At 37.1% G+C, this 24,244-nt stretch overlaps 2 protein-coding genes across 49 annotated transcripts in view; both read right to left on the minus strand.

The window, feature by feature from the left end:
- LOC135844663 (UDP-glycosyltransferase UGT5-like) overlaps positions 1-24,244 on the minus strand; it is a 448,533-nt gene that overhangs the window by 42,893 nt on the left and 381,396 nt on the right. The window lies entirely within an intron of this gene.
- Positions 15,189-23,737, minus strand: LOC135844661 (uncharacterized). Its single transcript, XM_065362921.1, has 3 exons — positions 16,351-23,737; positions 15,642-15,961; positions 15,189-15,306 (listed from the first exon to the last, which is right to left on the minus strand). Exon 1 carries the CDS (start codon positions 23,547-23,549, stop codon positions 18,153-18,155), a length of 5,397 nt encoding a protein of 1,798 aa, XP_065218993.1. The 5' UTR covers positions 23,550-23,737; the 3' UTR covers positions 15,189-15,306; positions 15,642-15,961; positions 16,351-18,152.

Consider the following 24,244-nt stretch of genomic DNA (forward strand, 5'->3'; position numbering starts at 1 on the left):
TGTAGTTTGAAATCCTTCTTGAATTCAGCTTTCAAGGTCTCAAAGGCTTTTTGTTGTTTTTCTGTCCATTCAACAGGCACGTCACCTTTCGTAAGATGATAGATGGGATTTACAATTTGGGAGTATTCAGGAATGAAGTCCCTATAGAGGCCGGTATTGCCTACTAAAGCCAGGATATCGTTCTTTTTGGATAGAGAGAATTTTCCTCGTTTGGTGTGTTTCTTTTCAAATTCCTCTAGTTTTCTGATTTTTTCGCTTTGTTTTCCAATACCCTTGTCAGAAATTACAAAGCCAAGATGATCAGCCCGATTTCTGAAAAATTGAGTTTTTGTTGGATTTAGCTTCAAACCGTGCTCTCTTATTAGGCCAAAAACTTTTTCGAGTCTTTTAATTGTTTCCTCAAAAGTTGTTCCTGATATTTTTATATCGTCGACGTACTTTGTTATTCCGTCTTCGTTGGGGATGACTTGGTTAATCATGAGTACGAATTCGCCTGATGAAATCTTCAAGCCATACGGTAGGCTGATGAATTCGAACACTTGCCCTTCAACTTGGAAAGCGGTAAATTGTCGTGATTTTGGGTCAAGTATTAACTGCCAAAAGCCTGCGGTGAAATCAAGGGTGCAAAAGAACTTGTCGCCAGCATTGTCATAGAGCATGCTTGCAATTGTATTTGGCTCAGTTAAGACATTTACTAGGAATTTGTTGAGTTCATCGGCATCGAGACATAAGCGAATGTCTCCGTTTTTCTTGACCACAGGCGCTAAGGTGTTTATATAGCATGAGTGTGAATATTGAATTATGCCAAGAGCGAGCATTTTATTTATTGCTTTGCGTAAGGCAGGCAATAATTTTTTACTGGGCCGAAATTTTTCTCCTCTCCATGGTTTCAGGTGTTCATTTCCTTCTTGAAACGTGAATTTCACCTGTTCACCAGTGTATCTACCAGGGTTGAGGTCAAAAATATCGGCAAAATGCTGTAATCTGTCGAACCCGCGGATCGCTTGTTGTAATGTGATTGATCCATTTTCAACAGCCATGTTTAGATCAGCTCGTAAATTCTCTTTAAAAGTACGTTGAGCCAGTCTACGCTCTTCAAAAATTTCTTGTTCAGTGATGGTATAGTAGGTATCAGACATATCCTCGGAAAATGTTTCATATTCCTGTTCATTAGCCACCAAGGAGAATACCGTCAATGCACTTTGGAATTCATCAGTGTGCATGAACGGTATTGTGAATTTTTCACAAAATTCTGGTCTACATTTTACGAGTCGTTTAGGGACATTCAACTTCATTTTCAAATAGTCCATTGTAATTCTACCCATAATAAATGTCTGGCCTGGTGCATCAATGATGTAGAATGGCACCTTTATCATTTCATTCCCAAGAATCATTTTGAGTTCAACAATATAATTGGCAGATGGAATGAGTGAATTGTTAGCTAATCTAAGTTGGACTTGTTTTTTGAGTTTGATAAACTTCATCCAATTTGGAGCCTCTTCCAGGAATGTTTTGATCATTAAACGAGAAAGTACATTAGGAAGTGCCCCTGTATCGAGCTGTAACGCAACTTTTCTCGCACCAATGATGACTGGTACGACACACGCCGGGTCATTAGTTTTTTGAGTCACCAGTTGCGAAGAAGTGGCTGGGTCAGGCTCGTCGTTATTGAGTGAAGTGTTATCTATCGCATCGATGAACTTGATATTCTGTTTTTTCTTTGAGTTTTGGTTGACTATTTTATGAAATCGTTGTTCATTGATTTTTGTGACTAATAACTCGCCCAAACTCATAATTGTAGGAGAATCTGATAGGATTGCAGGATCGTTGAAGAGATCATGGATTGCGTTTTTAATTTTTCTTTCTGGTTTGAGTCTATTGCGTAAATTTGGATTTTTAAGCGTTGAAACTTGACCGATTGGGGCTTCTATTGTGGTTGTAGTTTCGGTGGTGTCACTTCCCAGGTATTCTACTTCTGCATAAGTAGGAAGTGCCGCCATTCTTTCTTTGAATGATTCGATTCGTGCTATTTCGGAAATAAGTATTTTGCGGATATCATGGTACTCTGTGATTGAAGGAAAATATCGTTTTAGTGAAGGGACATAATGGAATTTCTGATCTATTGGCAACAATTCTTTGCGTGCACCAACTTTGGGTCTGGTGTATTGTTTGCCCTGGCTATGAATGATTTCTGTTTCCAAAAAGCTCATAGCTGGTGTACATAAGAATTTTACTTTAGGATTGTTGGCTACACGTACGTATATGTTCTTAAAGTCAATATAACGTGCTAGTTTTATTTCGAATTCTCCTGGTACACGTGGTTTCATCAGAGGAAATAATAGAATTATGCTTTGTGCACCCTTGTCGAGTAGTGAGTCGATGATACTGTGTAGTTGTGTTTCAATGATATGGTAAGGTTTACGCGAAAAATTAAATTCCAATTGTCCTGCAGAAACTATAAAGTGTGAATTTTTAGGGAACTTAGCTCTCTTCAGCCTAAGGTGTAATTCTTCAAGTGCTAATTGGTCACGTAAATATTCAGGTAAATCGTCTGATAACGTTGTCTCGCTGCGCCTTATGTAATGGCTTAAACCATCGCCGACGAAAGTATATTTTTCTATAGTTGATTCTGGGGGGGCTCTAAAGGCACTAGGAGTTGCCCCTTGGCTACCTAGTGGCTTTCGTTTCCCGATGCAGAATTTTCCTCTTCGTCAGAGGGCGTGGTCGTCATTAATTGCAAGGCAGCCGTAATTGTTTGCAAATCTAACTCTTCTGGCGCATCTGCAAAGATTGTATTTAACATGTTGCATGTTGCCACCTGATCAGTTAAATCGTCTGGGGGTGGTTGGTCTACAACATATTCATCCAAATCTTGATCAAATTCTACTGCTTGTACGGCAGCTGCAGGTGCGTTAGATTGCATTTTCGGTTTAAATCTGTTTATTGTCAAATTGCCATTTTTATCGATACCAAATGGCTTGGATGTTGGATTTGACATAGTCATATTCAGGTTTTTCACTTGATTCGGGTTTTGAAGTGTAGTTTTCTGTTCTGGCTTATCCCTTGGGGGATAAGTTGTTGCAGGAAGATTCGACGAACTTGGGGGATAACGCGTAGGTGATTTTTCATTTTGAGCAGGCTGGTAATTGTTCGTGGTGTTTTCATTGACATTTTTCGGAATCGCCTTCTGCGAGATTAGATTATAAATTGCCAGTAATTGCTCATTTGATGGTGTGCCCTTGTTCGTGTATTGCGGATTGTTAGCAGGCGCGGGTACAGGAGGGTCATTGAATTTACGTTTATAATTTCGTCGAAACATGATTGGTACTTCATTCTCTGGATCATGTTGCATTTTTGATAAATTGGCCAATTTTTCTAAGAATTGGTCCATTGTCTGTCCTTCTTCTCTTAGGCTGGGTTGGTGACTTTCTGGGGTTTTGCCTATGAGGATATCAATGATTTCGTCCTCACTTCTATGACGATGGTTTCGGAGTGATTTGGCCCATCTGGCCATTTTATTCGCCATATCTTTAAGGTCCTCCGCATACGCAAAGTCATATCTGCAAGCTTTCATTGCTTCATTCTGAGCTCTGCGATCCCAGTAAAAGTCCAGAAATTTATTTTTTAATTCGCGGTAATTTTGTACGTTTCGTACAGTCTCGAGAAATGATTTGCGAGTTTTCGTATCAATCACTCCCTTAAATGCCAAAATCTTGTGCCTTTCAGCTGCATTTGTTTCTGAAAAATACGCATCAAATTCATCCAAAAATTCATGCGGAAAATGCAGTTGATCGTCTGTGAATATAATTCCTGCATTTTTTATGGATCCAGCATCAATCGCGAGAGATTTGAATTTTGAACCACCACCCAATGAAGTACGTCGGAGTTTTTCTTTGATGTTATTGATTTCTTCGACAAAATGAGCACAACCCTCGTCACGTTTTTTAGTTTCTTGACAAATTTTGTTAATTGTCTCAGAAATTTTCTGCAGTTCCGAAGTGTTCTCTTTTGTCATAGAATTTGTCTCAATCAGAGCAATGCGAGTAGATCTTAATTTCCCCTTTAACTCATCAACCCAAGCTCCAGCTTCTTTCAAGTTATTATGAGCTTGGGTCGCAAGTTCAGAAAGTTTAGAGTTGACATAAATTCCAATTCCCTTTGCCTCACATGCTACTTTTGTTGCATTTTCAATTTCATCTTTTTGCTTTTCAAAATTCTTTTTTGCTTCTGAATGAATTTCTTCATTCCAGTCCCAAGTTTTTCGAAAAATTGCATATACGTTCTCGTTAATAGTATCCTTAAAAAGCTCAGGGTCAAAGGGGCGAGTGTACGGTTGAGTACCTATCCCTTCGTCACTTGGCGTTTGCCGATCCATTTCCTCATATACAGGCTCTTTATTTGCCTGAGAATGATCACTGAAGAAGGAGTGAACAGAACCTTGGCTATTTTCTTGTTCCATTTCACTGATACTATTTAAACCCGATTTCCGATTACGTTTACGAAATTCGAAAAATTTAGAAGATTTTTTACTCACCCTACTGCGTGTATTCAAAGCTGGAGGAGTGTTCATAGAATCTCGAAGTGCAAGACGGAGGTCCGATGCGGAGGTCCGATGCGCGCAAAAGTACTGTCGAAACTAATGAAAATGCTCAGATAGTAAGAGCTTATATAGTGAGCTTGGCTACTCAATTTGGTATAAAGAGAGGTGGAAATTGTAGGGATTTGGTGGGAATTCCATTGTAATAATTTTCCCATGAAATTTGATGAGAATTGAGCTCTAAGTGCTTTCTCACGCTGGATTTCTCCGCTTTGGGTTATAAAAGTCTATTTTAAGTTCAAATTTATGGCTTTTGCTCATATGGCTCATTGTTTTACATTGGATCCTTTCTATTTTCACTCAATAAAACTGCCAAAATGTGACATTTTCGCCGGAAATCCTATCAATTAGTGATTGGTACCTGCAATTTATTGATGTGAAACTACTGAGAACATGTGAGTTTGCTTTACTGCAGGATAGATAAATCTGTCCAAAAGTATGGGAAAAGTGTCAATTAAATGCACAAAAAGAATCGAACTATTTTGCTGTTATTAGTATAAGCGTTTTGATTTGGTTCTGATTTGTAAATAAAGAAATAAATCTGACAGAATTAATGACTTTGGGAAATTAATTGGAGTATTTTAAGGGTTGTTAGTATGTATGTAAGCATAGAATCAATCAGGCTGACAGATTAATGACTTAAATTTATGAGTTTTAGAGAAAATTAATCGGAGTATTTAGCTACTGTGATTATTTACATTTTCATTTTCCCACACTCGAAAGTATGAGAAAATTACGTCAGAAAACTATTGAATGGTAATAAATTGTCAAAAGCTGACATATTAATGGCCTGAATTAATAGATTTTAGAAAGTGAATCAGACTATTTATCTGCTGAGAATCATTATATTTTGGTTTTTTCATACTCGAAAGTATGAGAAAACCAAATAATAACATTGTCAGAAAACTATTGAATGGTAATAAATTGTCAAAAACTGTCAAAATGTCAAGCAGAATGGTTGAATAATGGGTGAATATGTTCCCTAATTTCCTATGTGATCAGTATAGAAAAACAGAAAACATTAATATGCTACCTTTAAGAGGTGCATAGCTATTAGTATTGTTAAAAACTGACAGATTAATGACTTGAATTAAATAATTGTAGAAAATTAATCGGAGTTTTTAGCTACTGTGAATGTTTACATTTTCATTTTCCCACGCTCGAAAGTATAAGGAAATTAAGTAATAAAAACGTCAAAAAACTATTGAATGGTAAATAAATTGTCAAAAATTGTCAAAAGCTGACATATTGATGACTTGAATTAAGGAATTATATATAATTAATCGGAGCGTTTAACTATTGTGACTATTTACATTTTTGTTTTCCCATACTCGAAAGTATGAGAAGATTAAGCAATAAAAGTGTTAGGAAACTATTGATTGGTAATAAATTGTAAAAAACTGTCAAAATGTCAAGCTAAGTATTGAAATATTGCGTGTTAATATTCTCCAGTTTCCTATGTGGCCACCACAGAAAAGCAAAAAACATTAACATGTTTAATCAATTAATTGGGAGCTATTATTATTGTTAGTTTTTACATGCGACGAAATAAAAGTCTAAGCCCTTATGTACCTATGCTTAATACAGTAGTCTTTTACGTATTTGTTGCTGAGCATCTATGTGCCTTGTACCCAATTACTTTGTCACGAGATAGAAATTAAATGGTGACATTTTTATTACACTGCATCAAATAGGTGTAATAATGTGATTAAACGGAAGCAGTTCTATTTTACTAATTGGGCGTTCTCAGGTATCCGAGACGATTTTGTATATGCGGCAGATAGGTGTAATAAAGTAACCAGAAAGTGACGTTTTTATTGCTAAGCAATAAATGTCAACGCATTTAACCAAAATACTCAAGTTGTTTGTATGTTAATTAATTTACATATCTACTGGCGCTATGATTTCGTGGGAATCTTTCGGCTCGGATGTTTTTATAGGCATCCTGTTTGACTATGGCACGTGTGTGCAGCTATATGAGCTGGATACAAAGAAGATTCTCTATGGGGGTGATTTTTATATGGAAACAGATCGCGCTCTTTTCTAACTGAAAACTTGGTATTTTTTATCTTATGGTTTTAAGAAATTTTCATCGGAGATTTCAAGTCTTGCAACGATCTTTTTTGGACTAGATTTTTGAGATTTTGAACTTACACAGATGCAAAATGGGGTGGTTAGAGAGATGCATTTTTATAGAGAAATGTAACCAGTGTGGAATTTGATCAAATGGCCCAATTCCTGATAGGTATTTGATCATTTTCTCACTGGTAACTTGAGAAAGATTTTTACAAAGAGAAAATTCAATGAACTATTTACAGGCTGAATTTATTCCATCTTTCTACAGATTTTCGTCTGTAAAAACAAGAAATAAATTCGTTCCTAGGTACCTACTTGAATAAAATGAGCTGAACTGCTTATTTTACCCATGCACCAAATTGTTAAAATATTACTAGGTACATAGAAAATAACTAGATTAGAATGGCCAAAAAATTTTCATCAAAATGAGACATTTTAATGATTTTAAAACTGGGTGGCCTCACTCAAGTTGTCATTGTACTCCATAGGGGAGGAATGAGTTTGAGTGAATTTTTTCTCAACCTAGCTTATACAGACGTTTTCGGAATTTTGAACACTTTGGTTATGAGCATAAAAAGATCAAAATTTTATGCTTTGCTTTTTAAGGGTAGTTTTGCATTTTTCTGTCAAGTTGTCAGATTTTTTATCTTCGGACTTGGCAGAAAACAGCAATTTCACCCTAATTTTAGGTCCGAATTCATCAGATGGCTAATTTGTTCCATTTGGAACAAAATTAACCTCGGAAGAATTTCTGCCTTGTTTGTGTTGTATTTTCAGATTTTCATCTTCGTAATTTTCACAGAAATGTCCGAAAATACACTACAAAGGGGTTAGTTAGGTCAAGAAGCAATTAAATTGAATTTATAAATATTTGAACTATTTTGATTCGGACCTGTGTTGCTACAATTTGCGAGTCAAAATGGTGCCTATTTGAATTTTTACATGTCCCTTTTTGTAATTTTAGCTCAAGAGAGTGTCTGAAAAAATTCGTTCTATTTTTGTTCTAATTTATAGACGTTTTTCAAATTTTTACATTATTTAGTGAAAATTTAAGAATTTCATGTATTTGGTATTTGTGGGCAATTTTCTAGTTTTTCCAGTGAAGGAAAAACGAAAGACTCTCATGATGATAAAGAACTCACTTTAGGAGACAAGCTTACCAATCGCTCACGGGGAGTCCCATGATTCTCTGTGAGTTAAATGATTTTCATGAGAGTCAATATTATTGCAAACTATACCACAAGAAAATTGATTAAATTATCCAACTCTGATCTGTATTAAGCATGGACTTTCATGATGATAAATTACTCACTTTAGGAGACAAGCTTACCAATCGCTCACGGGGAGTCCCATGATTCTCTGTGAGTAAAATGATTTTCACGAAAGGTCATGAGAGTACAGATCATGAGTCAAATATTTCAGAATTTTTATATTTTGGAATTTTCCAAAAGTACATGATGAATAAGGTAGCACAATTCTACTGTGATTCTTGAGATAATTATCTCCTTTGAGGCTAGTCAGGCTTTTGCCTTGCTCATTAAGGAGTTTTTTCTCAATTGGCACAGTATAGGCTGCGATCCCCTACTCACCATGTAAGTGAGAGACTAGCAATTTTTATGATATCAAAATTTTATTTAGATGAAATTTTGGTGATTATTTTAAGATTAAAATTCTCTGAAAATACACAGTAACCAGGGTACCACAATTCTACCGTGATTCTCGAGATAATTATCTCCCTTGAGGCTAGTCAGGTTTTACACCTTGCTCATGAGGAGTTTTTTCTCGATTGGCACAGTATAGCTGCGATCTCCTACCCACCATGTAAGTCAGAGATTGATTTTTTACGAAGCCAAAATTTTATGTAAGTTTAATTTTTTAACAGAATTAAATTATTTTGACTCGGACTTGTATTTCTAAGAATTATGAATCGAATAGTATTTTAGAATTTTTTCCTGCCCCTATTCATAATTTATGGACGAAAAGAGTATTTGAAAAAATTCATTTATGTACATTAAAAGTATACTACATTATTTTAGCATAGTGTTAATAAGCTGTACTCACTGAGACTTTTCTTACTGAAATATGAGCTATAATTTTGCCTGCATATCTACCTACGAGACTTCGAGGTAAAAAACGCAATTTTAATGGGGTATAGGAATTAAAACAAAAATCAAAATGAAAAAATAAAAAAAATCAAAAAAAATCAAAAATTTTGGAAGGTTATAATTTAGATTAATTCGAAACGTAATTTTTAGCTTGAATTATGCTCGTTTTTGGAGCTTTTTGGATTCAAGAAAGTTCAAAAATTAATTTTTTGGTAAATTTAAATTTTTTAGTTTATGAATTTTCGAAGATCTGTGGCATGTATGATTTTTTCTAGAGAGGTTCATCCACGTCAGGCGCCAGACTAAGTGATTAGTCAATTTTGACATGCAACATATCTTGGAAAATCATGTTTTTTCACTCGAATTGTGTTCTTTAGGAGAACCATTTGGAATTCGAGTTTGACAAAATTTGAAAAAATTGAAAAGTTTGAAGATTTTGAAAAATTTGAATTTATTAAGGGTGGGTTTTTTAGTAAGTCGGACTGAAAATTTTGCAATTTTCATGAGAATTACGCGGAAGTTAGGCGCCAATATGATATAGTGAGATTAAATAAGACTGAGATAGATGGTTTTTATCAGAATTTCTACCTACGTACTGAAGTTTAGAAATATTCCCTAAGGTAGTGAATATTTGCCTCGCCTGGTTAGCTCAATTTATCGGAGAGGTCTCAGTCATACTACTCACTTTTCACAGAGATAATTTCCAATCACCAATCAAAAGCATACATACAAGATAATATGATTTATTGTTGCTCGGAAATAATATAAAAATACATATTTGAAAGATCAAACGAGCATAAAATGATTTTACTACCTTAGACTCGAGTTAGTAAATTAAGTAATAATTAATATTCGTTAATAGATAATGAGGTTGGTAATTTCTTACCCATTGAAACTGTACACATTTCCTAGAAAATGTGCTATTAATGTTGATGACTTACTCATCAGGTTCACAAACTGTCCGCTTTTCCTGTCTCTTCGGGGTGTCCCTAATACTAGACACAGTCGACAGGTATTGGTTATTTTTACTGAGGGTGCATTTCCAGACGAGAAGTATGATCCGATGGCTAGCAGGATCGGAGGCATACCCAATAGAGAACGTGAAGAATTACGATCGATAATTTTAATCACGAAGCGAAATAATATTAACCACTATAGAAGTGGGCGAGAACGGAATAAATAGGGGATGAGTGTCCCCGTAGAGGGAACTCATCCGCTTCTAACATACATAAATACACTTTGTGACCAAGAACCTGCCTTCGCGACGGTCGGATTCGAGATACACGAGCATACCATCTAATTGGTACAACTTGATTATAAATTCAGATCATTTTAAGTGCAACTACTCGGTAGTCTTGCGACTACCTCGTAGGTGCAGCTTTATCCGAAAATACAACTGGATTAAAATGCAACTTATTTAAAACACAACTACAACTACTTTGGCTCGTGGCTGTGTTGCTCTATTTATAGTCGTAGGTGCATCGTTCGATGCGCGGCTATTGATGACATTGAATTGTCATCAAAACGTATTAGAAGAAGTTCTCACATTACCAGACTTGCGCAGTCTTTGGGAGTTGTTATTTTAATCATCGCTACGGCGATGCTTCTTATACTCATCACTATGACGATGCTTCTATTAATCATCCCTTACGTGATGAAGGCATATTTCCTCATATCATGGTGATAATTAATAGTAGGTTCATTACGCATAACGATACGATTTACCTTCAGACGTGGATTCTCACGTAATCTTCTGATTACAGGTGGCGAAGCTAACGGAGACGACGTACGCATAGTTGCTGGAATCAATGGTGATGAGATTCGACCAAGAGATGGTATCAGCGGCGATGTTCGAGTCGAAGAAGCTGGCTGGAAAATATCATCGAAGTCAGCATCGGAGTCGTCAGATGATAACGAAGAAATCGAGTACTGGTCACATGGATTTATCGTCGGTATGTCAGTGATATCTCTGGAACAAGATGCAACTGGTTCTACTGGAGCGGTAGTTACACTGGAACTCGAAGCAGCAGGTCTAACCGGAGTAGCGACTGGTCTCGGGGTCGGAGCGACGGTCATCGAAGCTTTCGACGTCGAAGGAGCTGGAGAATTGCTGCGTAACGACACGGTATCGACTGTCTTTTCATCTTTGGCTGGATCCACTGTCAAATCAATCTCAGTCTTAATTTTAGGAACTAATGATTTGTTATCTAATAACGACTGTAATTCTGCAATCATGTTGTCTCTTTGTTTTAAGAGTAAATTAAGATCCCTGTTTGCTTGTATAGAATTACGTAAATCTCTGTTTAATCTAGCAGTTTGAACGAATGATTCATTATTCTGAAGATTAAGCTGTACTAATTGGTTACGCGTAGCGTTGTTAATAAATAATTTAATACTGTCAGAGACAGGCGATCGTTTAATACCAATTTCGCGTACTGTAGAGAGATTAATAAACGCAATGCATTTTTTGTATGGACATTTAATTTGTCGTTCTTTAAGATCTTTAGTAGCGATCATTAAGCATTTTAAATGCAAAACATGATTACAGTCTTTACCAGTCACTATCATCGAAGTAATGGAGTTACCTTGCGGTGGCTCAGCCAAAGTATGATCGCAGACAGGACACACAGCAATAATTATATCGTCGATGAGTGGAGTCTCCATAGTAATTAATAAAGCTGGAATTATGATAACTGGAACCACTGATAGAAACCGAATCAAAGTAAAGCAGAAAAACCGAAGTATACTATACGCAAACACTAATACCAAGATGAATTACAACGAATAAATAGGCACAAGAAAAAAGAACAAGTTGACAGACACCTGTTGAAGATACTAATGATGGAAATGTAGTTTCTACCTATCGAAGTAGCATCAGAATGCAAAGGCTAGAATATGGTAGGGGAATTTTATCTCATTTCCTTATTAGATTAGCTGTCTGCAAAAGCCTATTTGAAAGAATAGCCGCTGTCTGGTAATTTCTATTTTAGGGTACTTTATCAGTACACAGACAGGTAGGTGGAAATATGGCTTGCAAGGTATGTACGAGTTATCGTACATCTCAGACAGGTAAGATGTCTATCGTAGATAAGTATCCAAAAATAAATAATTATCAAGTACCTATGCAATTCTGGCATTTTGGAAATACCCATCGATGTAATTTCAAATTGAATTCTGCATTATGTAATACAGAGGGGAGGGCATTTGAATACCTATCGATATAATAGATATTTGCGTAAGTATTTTCTCGAGTTGAACATTATATTTTATTATGGAAGTATTCGGAAATACCCAAAAACAACAATATTCAATGTTACGATAATAAATTAATAGAGGAAATACCTAAAATCATTCAAACAAGAGCAAAACGTCTCTCTCTCTAATTTCAAGTATAACCCTTTCGGTAGTAATGATGTGAGTATATTTTTATTCTTTTTTGGCTCTAATTATTTTCTCAAATTATCGATATTGTTTCAAAATATCTTTTCGGTTTAATTAATACTCGCATTCCCAGGTAGCTATTCATAAAATTCATTCATTTTCAATGATACGATTGCAAATATGATGATCAAAACAAAAAAAAAATAAAAAATAAGATTGAATACTTCTTCAAAACAAATTTTATTCTATTCGCATTAATTATGCGAGAACGCAAAAACAAATTAACAAGAATGACGAATAACATAATTGCGTAAATAACTACTGGGATTACATAATTTCAAGGGATACGTAGATGGTTAAAATAATAGCAAAAATCAGCTAATTCTAAGCGTAAATCAACAATCAGCTTTTTAACGTAAATGTACATCTCATAGAGAAAACACGTACCCTTTTTTCCTTAGTAAATAATCGAGTATATAATAATGAGAAAACATTAGAGAAATAATAAACAATGGGAATAATTAAAGTAATAAACATAAAAATACTAGCAAAAACGCCAAAAAACAAATAAACAATGATTATAATACTCACAAAATAAATCACAAAATTAGTTTTCATTGGGGAAATCGTAATGAAAAATGGGTAACAAGCCACGAAGGGTGGACCTTGTTGAAATCGAAATTCAGCGAGGCTCGTAATGAAAATGATATCGAATAATTTTTCGGCCTAATTATACCGATTTCCCCTTCAAAAAACAATTAAACTAATAATACAAAAAGTATAAGCATAAACATGCTCGAACAAATTAAACAAATAAAAATAGCTCACTTTGAGCAAAAAACGAGTAAACTGATCTATATACAGGTGAAACTTACGTAAATGTCGGCTTAATCGTCGTCAGGGTCGAACAGGTGGATTAATGCCATCATCACGTCGTAATGGACGAAGGGATGGGCATAGATTATACCGGCCATGTCCTCGTGGTAAGGCTCGACGCGGTCCACAATCGGCTCAATAAAGTCTAAATATTGAACACGCTCTCGGTCCAAAGCCGGTAGGACGCGTCTCATCCAATCGCGGTATTCTGTTCGCACCTCAGCATCCGGACGTCGCGGCGCAACTATTAGCGGAAGTATCAAGATTTGGCGAACGTTTTGACGCAGCAGGAATTCGATTAGTGCCTGAGTATTTAATCGAGCGTTAAGCTCAGTTTCCATCGCAAGATCGTGTACGCCCATGCTGAGGAGGATGAAGGGAGGCACATTCAGGATATGATTTTCAATATTATGGATGAGCCTTCTCGCCGACAGGAAACTTCCCGCAACCCTCGATCGATCCCAACGATTTTTCAACACTGCATTACGGCGTAGAGGTTCTCTGGCGACACCGTGCGCCAGCCCATCGCCGATGACCCAGTATCCGTTAAAAAAGATACTGGTGATGGGCTGACGGTTGTCAGGTGACCAGGAGGTGAAGAGAGCGGAGTACATCTGGTTCGATTGATGAATGAACTCATAGCGAAGATTTCGATCGACTCGGCCGTGCGGTTCGTATCCGGCGCGATGCAAATTCGCCATGATGTTAGTACGGCGGTTCGGAAAGACTCCTCTTTGCATTTGATGACCATCTTCGCCTCCATCGTATAACCGGATCTCTCTTTCATCGCGGATATCCTCGCCAGGCGCGTCTTCATCGTCCATCAGCTGAGCCGCACCTTGCGGTGGTTCAGCATTACGTACGACGTTGTGTTCTGCAGCCTGAGGTAGGTATCGCGCTTCGTTTATCGCCCGTTCACGTAGCACCGCATTTACAAAATCATCGCGTTGATGGTAATAATCGGGACGCAAATCGTGAAATCCCACAGGCAGCATTACACGTGGCGGTGGTCTTGGCTCCCTCGGGTGTTGACGGGGAATTAATCCAACGGCTACGGCGACCGGATTCGGGACTGGTGCCGGTGGTTGTCGATCTTCAGCTAATGGAGCTGGATTATCATTCTCGACCGCTACTGGTGCGTCGTTAGCAGCAGCTTCGTCATGTTCGGCGACTGGTAAATTTACGTGATTGTCGGCAGGTTCGGAATCGTTAGCGGCGACTGGTGCTACGGCATCGTTGTCAGCGACGACTGGAGCGTTATCAGCAACGACTGGAGCGTGATCGGCGGCAGCTTCGTTGATTGCAGCCGGGGCTAGAATCACCGGTGGTTGTAATTCGTCGTTGCCGTCGGCTGGGATTAACATTGCACGAGGTGGTTCAATGTCACCTTGTTCGCCTAAAACATGGAAACAAATCTGCTCTTGGTAAATTCTAATATTGGGCGGAAATAATGAATGTTTACGTGTCGAGACATAGCAAATTCCACCGTATGTTAAATTTTTACGAAATTTATAATAAAACGAATGATTTAATGAGTCTAACGTAAATAACGTACCTCCGTCGGATTCTTCGGTATCGATACGTTCGAGTTCGAAACCTTCCTCGTTGATGAGTATTACGTCATCAACGATTCTTTCGGCGGCTGCAGGGTTATTTACGGGAATGTCTGCTTCGATTAAACGCTCTATCTCGTCCATCATTTCGTTAGCTTCGTTGATCGCAGCTTCTCGCTGGAGATTTATCGGCGGATTATTTTCGGCAGCCATGGCGGCCTGAATGGCACGCATTTCATCGACCGGATTCGGATCTAAATTGTTAGCGTGAATTAAATTACAGAATTCACAGGGTAAATCAATAGATGAACTAATACTACCTTGATTATTTAGTCGGCTACGTAAGTCTTCAACTTCGCGCTGGAGAGTCGTGTTGCGTTCGCGTAGAATCCCATTGTTGACTTGGGATTGTGCTACCGAAGCTTCGAGCGTAGAGATCTGTTGACGGTGGCGAGCGATTGTGCAAACGTTGCGTGGGACCTCATATCGAAAATTCAACGAATGGTATCGTTGCCTCACAACGTTTGCTCCACAATTTCTGTTTTGACAGCGTGCCTGCATAACGACTCTATTGCCTTGGGGCGTTCTACGTTCAGTCATATCACGGACGCACATTCGGTGGTAGCAGTGAGAGCATGTCTCATTCCTGACCACCTCCTGATGCTCCTCGAACGCTTCACCGCACCATTGACAAGATGGTGCACGGTAGGGATGCATACTGGAAATAACACCAAAATCAGCGTCGTTTAGGTCAACGTTATCGAAATAATTGGACAAATCTTCAAAATCAGAACGTTGATCGATAGGTTCGTCAATTAAACGAACGTCAACATCATTGATAAAATGACCGTGCGGTAGGAATACATCAAGTGGTTCGTTAGGTTGGTCATCAGTTCGGTTGATGGGATGGTTTGAACCGATCATACGTATATTATAGGAATATTGTGATCCATCCCATCTGATATATCGATATATGTCCATTACTAGATTTTACGGAAGTTTCGTGTAAGTTAATTGTAAATTAATGATAAACTAATTTAGAAAATAATATACCTTTTGTAAATTCAATCGATCCAAATCGAAACAAATTATCACCGCTCAAGTAAACGTCGACGAGCAATTAATAAATAACGCCACACGTACGGAAATATTACAACACCAACCGAAAATACTGATCTGTAGGTAAAAGTATATGTAAGTATTCTTGCTCGTAAACGAATAGTAATAACTAGTGGAATGTTCTCACCTTTTGAATCGCAAACCAAATGTCACATATATCACCGAAATGATGGCAGGACGACGATTAATACCGCAAATAAAATACTTCTTCGGTAACGAAAATAATAATAGGAAATCTTCTTCCAACAATTAATCTGTACAAAACACAGTGATTAATGGTACGATTCGGCGAAATTTGCGTAAGTAATTAATCAAACAATCAGCACGTGTGTATTTAAATCAATCAGAATGAATATTTTTATAAGAATTCTGGTAGAAAATGCTTCGATTTTTCTCCTCCGTTTTTTTTTTATTTTATTTTATTTTTCCTGAATGAGTCAGTTAAAGTAATTATTACGTACCAAATGCGATATTTTAATTAGGTCTTTCCTAAAAATATACCTTCATCAAGCGTGTATGGTAAGCATGTGAAGTAGATGTTTTTACAGGTACGATGTACGAATAACACACGTTTTGTACAACTAATAGGTCTAATACGATGGTAATTAAACGAATAATAATACGAAAATAATGAATTACTTACGTTGAATTAACTCCAAATAAATATCGTCGAATAACAAATCCATGCAAAGATGGCGTCGCACCACACACTGTTTGGGGTAAAAAATATTCAAATTAATAAAAATATACCTTTGCGAACTAATTATAACACAGTTGAGAACAACTGAACTTTACCTTTAACGTAGAATAACAAATTATAATAAAAAATCGCAAAAACACATAGAAAAATTCACAACTATACCGAGATGGCTAGAAAGTAACATCACTTGAACAAAGACAGAATACTAATGGCGTTGAATGTCGCAATAAGTTGAGCATCGGCTCGGCGACCGGTTCCACGAAAAAGATAAGGAATGATCCTTTGTGTTCTAGGAACGTTACCGAAAACACCACCTCCTCTCTTTCTCTTCTGCCTATCGATGTTATCGCATTTGCGTCAGCTATTTGCGAGCAGATTTTTTCAAATTGACAAAATTAAACTGCCTTCGGTCAAGTAGGTATAGTCGCAAAACAAATAGGTATACCAAATAAAATGCCTTTTCTTATTCAAATAAACGAATATGATATTTACGAAGTATGTAATTAGTACGCCATTCGAAATGCAAATTAGTCAATTTATAATATGTACAGGGTATCGTAGCATTTAGCAGACATTTACGTAAATATCGGTTGAATTTAGACATTCAATCTCCAATACGGTTCCCAATTTTGAGTAAATTTAATGATTCGAAATGCTAGTTCAGCATGAATGTTAGGGTTGCAATAATAATTGCCAACACCATCCTTATGGAATGGATCAGCTCTATCAATAACTTCTTCACAATTCCACGCAAAATCAATAATTTCTGAATCCATTTTAGGGAGAGTATTTTGGAGGAATTTTCGGTATTTATTACGTAATGTCTGATCAGGTAACAAAGGGGAACGAATATTTGGCAAAATCAAAATTTCCTCTGCGCCATGATTCAATAAATGAGCAAACAGCTCCGTCGTATTGCTGCAAGCTTTGTTGAAAGTTTCTTTCAGCATATCGTGGCTTCCCATGGAAATAATGATTCTAGGGGGTATTTTGATTTTATGACGACGAATATTGAATAATAGCCTTTTAGCAGAAATATTTGTACCTGAAACTCGTGAGTTATCCCACAAATTTCTGACTCTGGGTTCATCTTTTAGGACCTCTCGCACAATACTATGTGCTATTCCGTCCCCTATGACCCACCAGCCATTGATGAATGCATGACAAATATGGAGACCATCGTGCCTAGATAGTGAAATGTATCTGCTCACGTAGAAATGCTGTTGAGCGAACATAAAATGGTCTTGCAAGTCCATAGGCATGGTAGGTCCCCATCGGCACCTAGCCTCTATCAATTTGTCTTCGAGAGAGTCGTATGTAATAGGCATAAATACGTTTTGATAGCTACCATTAAATCTGCGCACCCTGTATACGTTTTCGCCAAGGTTAATGAACCTTGGGGGTGACTGGCGACTAATTACTGACATAATTGGGAAAATTAATCAATTCGAAACAATGTTTTATTTACAGGTATCGAATCAATTTTATTATAAGTAGGTAGTAACGCTGTCTAGTATATAAACTAGAGAATATACGATATAATCTGACAATAATAAATTGGAAACGCTTCAGCTAAAGACTGTGCATCATATTTTGAAAATATCCAATAGTCAAATCAATGAACAAATATTCAGTATATTTATTTAATGAGAGAGCAACGGCGATGTGAGCAGCAAGAAGATATGCAATATAATGAATACAAGAAAAAAGGTATTTGCGGAAATATCGGTTAAATTTGTAGGTAATCAACAGGTGAACTTTAAAGTGGTGGGAGGTATCTCCGACCAATCAGGAAGCGCGGTGGTAAAATGAACGAATTTCATTCGTTGATCGTGATTCAGCAAGTTCAAAATTATTGAATTTACGTTCTTATAGTGCTTTCGTGTCGGCGCAGGTACGTCTTCGGGTGAATCCGTACCTTCATCGTAATTCAAATCAATTCTGCGCTTGCGCAGGTTATAACGAGCATTAGCTTCTTTTTGAATATTTTCCCTCTCACCCTTTTCAGATACTACCTTGGTCAAGATTGAATCAAATTGTTCTTGTTCTGATTCTTTGGGTTTTCTTCGATATTTCTTACGAATTTTATTAAATTCTAATAGCTTTTCATCTTCTTTCATGTCTTCAAACTTACGATACGGCTTCTTAGGGGCTTCTAGGTCTTTAATAAATTTTTCCAATAGGTCTCTATGCTCGGCAAAATGATAAATTCTCTTGCGTAATGAGCGCTTGTCTAACAAGCTGCGTAACTTTGGTTCTTTTCGCAGAATTCGAAGATGGTATAAATTTAAATAGGTAGTAATTTGCCGAACGTTAATCAGACGTCGATCTGATTTGTCAGCAATTTTCTGAACCTCATAACAATTTTTACCGGCATGAGAAATTATAACAAATGGCCCGTGTCTCTTTGGATACAACTTTGCTGATGCACCTTTATCAGCAGACGATAATCTATGATTAGTAATCAATACGAGTTCGCCGGGCTGGAAAATTCTGGGATCGCCAAATCGTTTGTTGTGTTTTTGCTCTCTAGATTGATTATGTAGCGCACGGCGTTCTTTAATTAATCTTATAAGCGCTTGATGATTCGACATCCGGTTAATTCGACTAATATCGAAATCGCTGGTATAAACAGCTTTACGAGCTAGTTTATCAGCTGTGAAATTTCCAAAATCGGTTCCACGAGCATATACGTGGCTTAATTCGAAGCTTTCAAATTGTGTTTTTAATCGCATAATGTCTTTAAAAATATCCTGATGGTGGACTGGCTTGTTAGCCGAGTTCTTCCAGTCATTCTCCGACCATTTTCCAAAAGTATCATTGATAGCTGAGGTCAAATAGCGAGAATCAGAGATTACTCTCAACTTACGTACATCGTTCTTCAACATAATTTCCATAGCGGTAAGTAGAGCTACGGCTTCGGCTAAATTATTAGTTAACGTGTAATTTTTATTTTCAATACGTTCTGATATGTTTCTTAATCCATTAGGATGAAAACAAATTCCAATCCCTGCGATGGCGTCCTCAGATCCATTATTGGCGCAAGCACCATCAATGGATACCCATACGACGCCTTCAGAGGAAGTATAAACATCGTTCAGCATATCGAGCTTATCATCAATTAATTGAGAACGTGTAATGGACGGTACATCAAGCTTTTGTTGAGCTTCTCTAAATAGACGCAATTGATACCTTGCATCAATTTCACATTTGTTAACAGGAATCTCAGTATCGAGCTCATCGATTCGCCAAACTTCGTTCGGAGGTACGTTTACATCGTTTGGAGTATTATTTATTTCCTCTTCGATTTCCTTAATGTATGTACTCCAGCCATGATGTGAGTAGGCTCCTTCAGCGTGAGTGTTTAATTTTACTCGTAAACGATTGCCAATATCACGCATAGAACGCTCAACCAAGTTGGATTGAGGATTATGAGCTGTCGAGTGACCAATGGCAATCTTATGCTTCGTAAGTAATTGCTTCCATATAGCGTTAGTAAACTGGGTAGCATTATCTGTTATAATCTTACGAATTTTGAATTTTTTAGCTTTTATTTCCTTAATTACAGCATCCATTGCCCCAGCAACGGTTTCTTGCACGATATCCTTCAACGGAGATAGCCAAATTTTTCCAGAAAGCACATCCTTCGAAACCAATAAGTAACGAGGCTGATCTGAGTAGTTTGAAATAGGACCAAGGATATCCACGGAAATAACATCAGCTAGTGAGTATGCTTGTGTATACGCAAATTCAAGTGGCTTTCTTTCCGAGTAATTTTTATTTGTTTTACAGTGTAAACACTCACCGGTGATAAAACGAATAAGATGTTTAGCGTTGGCGGAATAATAGAGCCTGCGAAAGATAGCTTCGAGTTTATTCGCACCTACGTGACCGTAAATCTCGTGGAGATATAAGATCAAATCCTTGAATAATACATCCGGAAGTACAGGTACTTTAGTTTTATCTCTGTACGTGTACATGAGTAATTCCTTAGTATCAGTAGTATCAAATGAGTAACGTTTACTTAGATTTTCCTTGATTGTTTTAGCTGTCTCGCTCAAATCATCATCTGGTGTTTTAAGGCGTTGAACGATATTCATACATCTGGAATCATGCTTCTGTAGAATGTGTATGCGAGCTAAATGTTCCAATAATTGTGTTTTAATTCGTCCAGGAAGATCGTAATTGCCATCAATGGAATTAATACAGTTCACGCTGTTAATGGTAAGTTCCGGCGCTTGCATGCCGAACCATTTTTTATGCCTTTTTCTTAAATCGTAGATTAAATTATAGCAATTGAATAACGTTATCCAGCCCGCGGCTTTTCTATGTATTTCCGCGAGCGTTTCAAATTTGCTAACGATAGAAAATAGGTCGCTACGAACGTGTATTGTCCTTCCGTGTAACCACAGCTGTAGTTTTTTGATTGATTTAGCCAACGTATACATCTCTCGTTCAATGAGAGTGTATTTCTTTTGGTGTGGCTTAAAACTATGGCTGGAAAACATAATTATTTCGTCTTGATTTTCGTAATGCTGATATAGTACAGCATTCATTGCGTCAGTAGACGTGTAAGTATCTAAATATAAATCAATTTTATTTCGAGGTGGAGTCAATTCGAAATCCTTCGTATATTCAATGATCAACTTTTTTACAGCTTCATCTTGACGTGGTCCCCATTCAAAGGGAACGTTGTCACAAGTTAATTCATACAAAGGAGCAATTATTTGTTGATAATTAGGAACAAATCTTCGATATAAACCAGTCAAACCAATAAATTCGAGTATTTGTATTTTATCTTTGAGGATAAATTTTCCGTTCTTCGTATGTTTAGCAATATAATCGTTAAATTTATCAATCTTAGCAGATTGCTTCGAAATTGCTCCATGACTCAAATTGAAACCAAGATGTTCGGTTTCACCCTTAAAGAATGTAGTCTTTTTAGCGTTAAGACGTAAATTATTAGTTCGTAATATCGTAAGTACTTCTACTAATAATCCTAACATCTTTTCAAATGTTGCAGATCGAAGAAGAATATCATCGACATATTTCGTAATTCCCTGTTTATCTGGTATGATGTCGTTTACCATATTAACGAATACTGCAGAAGATATTTTCAAGCCGTACGGAAGTCGTATAAATTGATATACGCGGCCATCAACTTGGAAAGCGCAAAACTTACGTGATATTTCAGCTAATACTATCTGCCAGAACCCCGACACGAAGTCAAGAGTACTGAACAGCTTAGCTTCAGCATCTTCGGTAATGATTCTGTCAAGAAGTCCAGCTTCATTATAATTCACTTCTAATATGGGATTTAAATCCACAGGATTCAGACAGACACGTATCTCGCCACTCTTTTTGACATTCACCACGATGGGATTAATGTAAATCGAGTTAGATGGCTCAATAACGTTAGTTGCAAGCATCACCTGAAGTTCCTTACGTAAGTCATCCATTAATTTACGAGAGGGATTATATTTTGCCCCTCGATAACGTATTTTATCGTAAGGAATATTGAAAATTAATTCTTCTTTCTTTCCAATATATTTTCCAGGAAATCGTGAAAATACATCTTTAAATTCACTCAACGTACGATACGCAAGTTCGGATTGTTGTAAAGTAATTCTTCCAGCAATTACAGCGTCGGCTAAATCTGCCTTCAATCTGGTAACAAATATTTCCGGTCCATCGTCGATCACACCTTCAGGTAACTTATAGTAATTACTACGAGTGCTGGTACGACCTAATATTCGATTCATTTCGGCTTTATAAGCTGATTTCATCTCAGCTGAAGAAATATTTAATTTATTTTCATATTGCTCAGGTGTTAAGAAATCAACTACTTCCGTGTGAACTTTCGGCGAAGGGCGACAGATAGCTTTACCTCGTGAAATTCTGGGCTCAATTCCAAGATGCCTCATTGATTGAGTACCGATAATAAATACCTGGTTACAACCTTTAAGTACATAAAAAGGAATTTTTAATGCATGTTTCCCAAAATATAATGTTGGAACGATAATATAATCAGCTGTTTCAGCTTCATTAGAATCAGCCAAAACACAGACGGCCGGTACGTCGAGCTGAATGAATTCTAAATCATCTGGATGATTATCCATAATATACTTCGCTGTTTCCTCGGACATAATATTGGGAACTGCCCCAGAATCTAACTGAGCTGGATAGCAAGCATTACCCAAACGAAGTGGAATTACACAGGTAATTTGATCGCTTTTATCGTGTAGTAATTGTGACATTAATGTACGATTAATTTCAGATACTTTCATAGGTGGTTTCGAAAATATCGTAGGATCCTGCGTATCGTTTGAATCTTTGCTTACGGAAATACCATTCACCATTCTAATTGAATTAGCTGGGAAATGCTTAAACTTATCTTTATCTGGTAAATCGTGGAATTCTTCGGTAACGTCTTCACTCTCTTCCTGATCGTGTATACCAGAATCGAGATTCGAGGTACCGGAAGTATTGAGAGAAGCGTCGAGTTGTTCACTCATCGATCTGTTTAAGGTACGTAACATATCCGTAGAAGCTTCGCAACTAGCAGCTGCCATGTTGTTAATTAATAATCGTAATGAATCCACAGTTACGTGACCAACGTTTCCTGTTTCGTCAGATACGTAGATAGTATCTTCTTCTTCTTCAGAAACATGTGGTTCATCGGTAGGAGATGTTCGTGGATCAATCTTTCTCTTAGTAGGATCGCAGATTTTCCTTAGAAAACCAAGTAATTCATCGCGAGCCTTAATACTAATTTTATAATCTTTAATACGATCGTCATAATAAAATAATTCCATGTTAGGAACTACCTGATCGTATTCGTCGTGAGCAACGATCCATTGAGGTCCTACTGATGGATTTTTCATTAATCTGGCCAATAATTTTGTAGGTTCAGAAGCAAATCGAACGTTACGTGACACTTCTACGCTTTGGAATATATGAAGAAAATCATACCATCTTTTAATAGTCGTAGTATCGTACGAACCCTTCATAGGTCGCACTGGTGGAAATAATACGAGTATGTCTTTAAATTCTTTTTGAATTAATAGGCGTACGATTTTGTCAACGTGTTTCTCTACGTATTCAGTGGTAATTGATTCGTCGTTGATTTCAAAGTCTGCCATGGAAATAATTACGTGTTTCTTCGTAAAAGTGGCGTTCTCAATTTCATGAGCCAATTCTTTTAAGATGATTACTTCCTTTAGGTAAGGTTTATGTTCAGTAACATCGGTATTATTTCCATACTTAATGAAATATGCCAATCCATCTCCGATAATTTCGTAATCATCGAGAGGATCTACGGTAGAAGAATCAGTGGAATTAACTATTGTTGTACTTCCCCCGCTGTCGTGGCAGGGGGAGTCTGCAAGTTTTTTGGCTTGTTAGCTTGAGGTTCCTCTTCCTCTTGCTCCTGTTCTTCCATCCAACGAGCATATTCAATAGCTATACCTTGTAAATTTTCGATGTCAATACCGGCTGAATTTACGTTAGTCTTCATTCGAACTGGACCTGCCCCTGCAGCAGCATTGTTACTACCGCTGGGTCCAGGTTTAGAATTCCTTTTCGAGTTAGCGAACTTGTTAAATCGATCCGATTGAAAGAAATTATTCAAATTACGAGGTTGCTTAGTTCCAGAACCAGTATTAGGCGTCGAGACATTGTTGCCTATTGGTGGTAACCAAAATGAATTAAAACTGGACTGTAGTTGAAACGGAGTTCCTTTATATTCTTCATGACTAGTCATTTTATCCAACTTTCGTTTGAATAAAACTCGGTTATCATTGCATTCAGCAAATTGATAAACTAAATCTTTAGGGAC

The sequence above is a fragment of the Planococcus citri genome, chromosome 4 (assembly GCF_950023065.1).
Source record: "Planococcus citri chromosome 4, ihPlaCitr1.1, whole genome shotgun sequence".
NCBI lineage: Eukaryota > Metazoa > Arthropoda > Insecta > Hemiptera > Pseudococcidae > Planococcus > Planococcus citri.

Bases quoted from the DNA above. Each gene is read 5' to 3' on its own strand.
- LOC135844661 (XM_065362921.1), bottom strand. From the start codon at position 23,549: ATGGCAGACTTTGAAATCAACGACGAATCAATTACCACTGAATACGTA.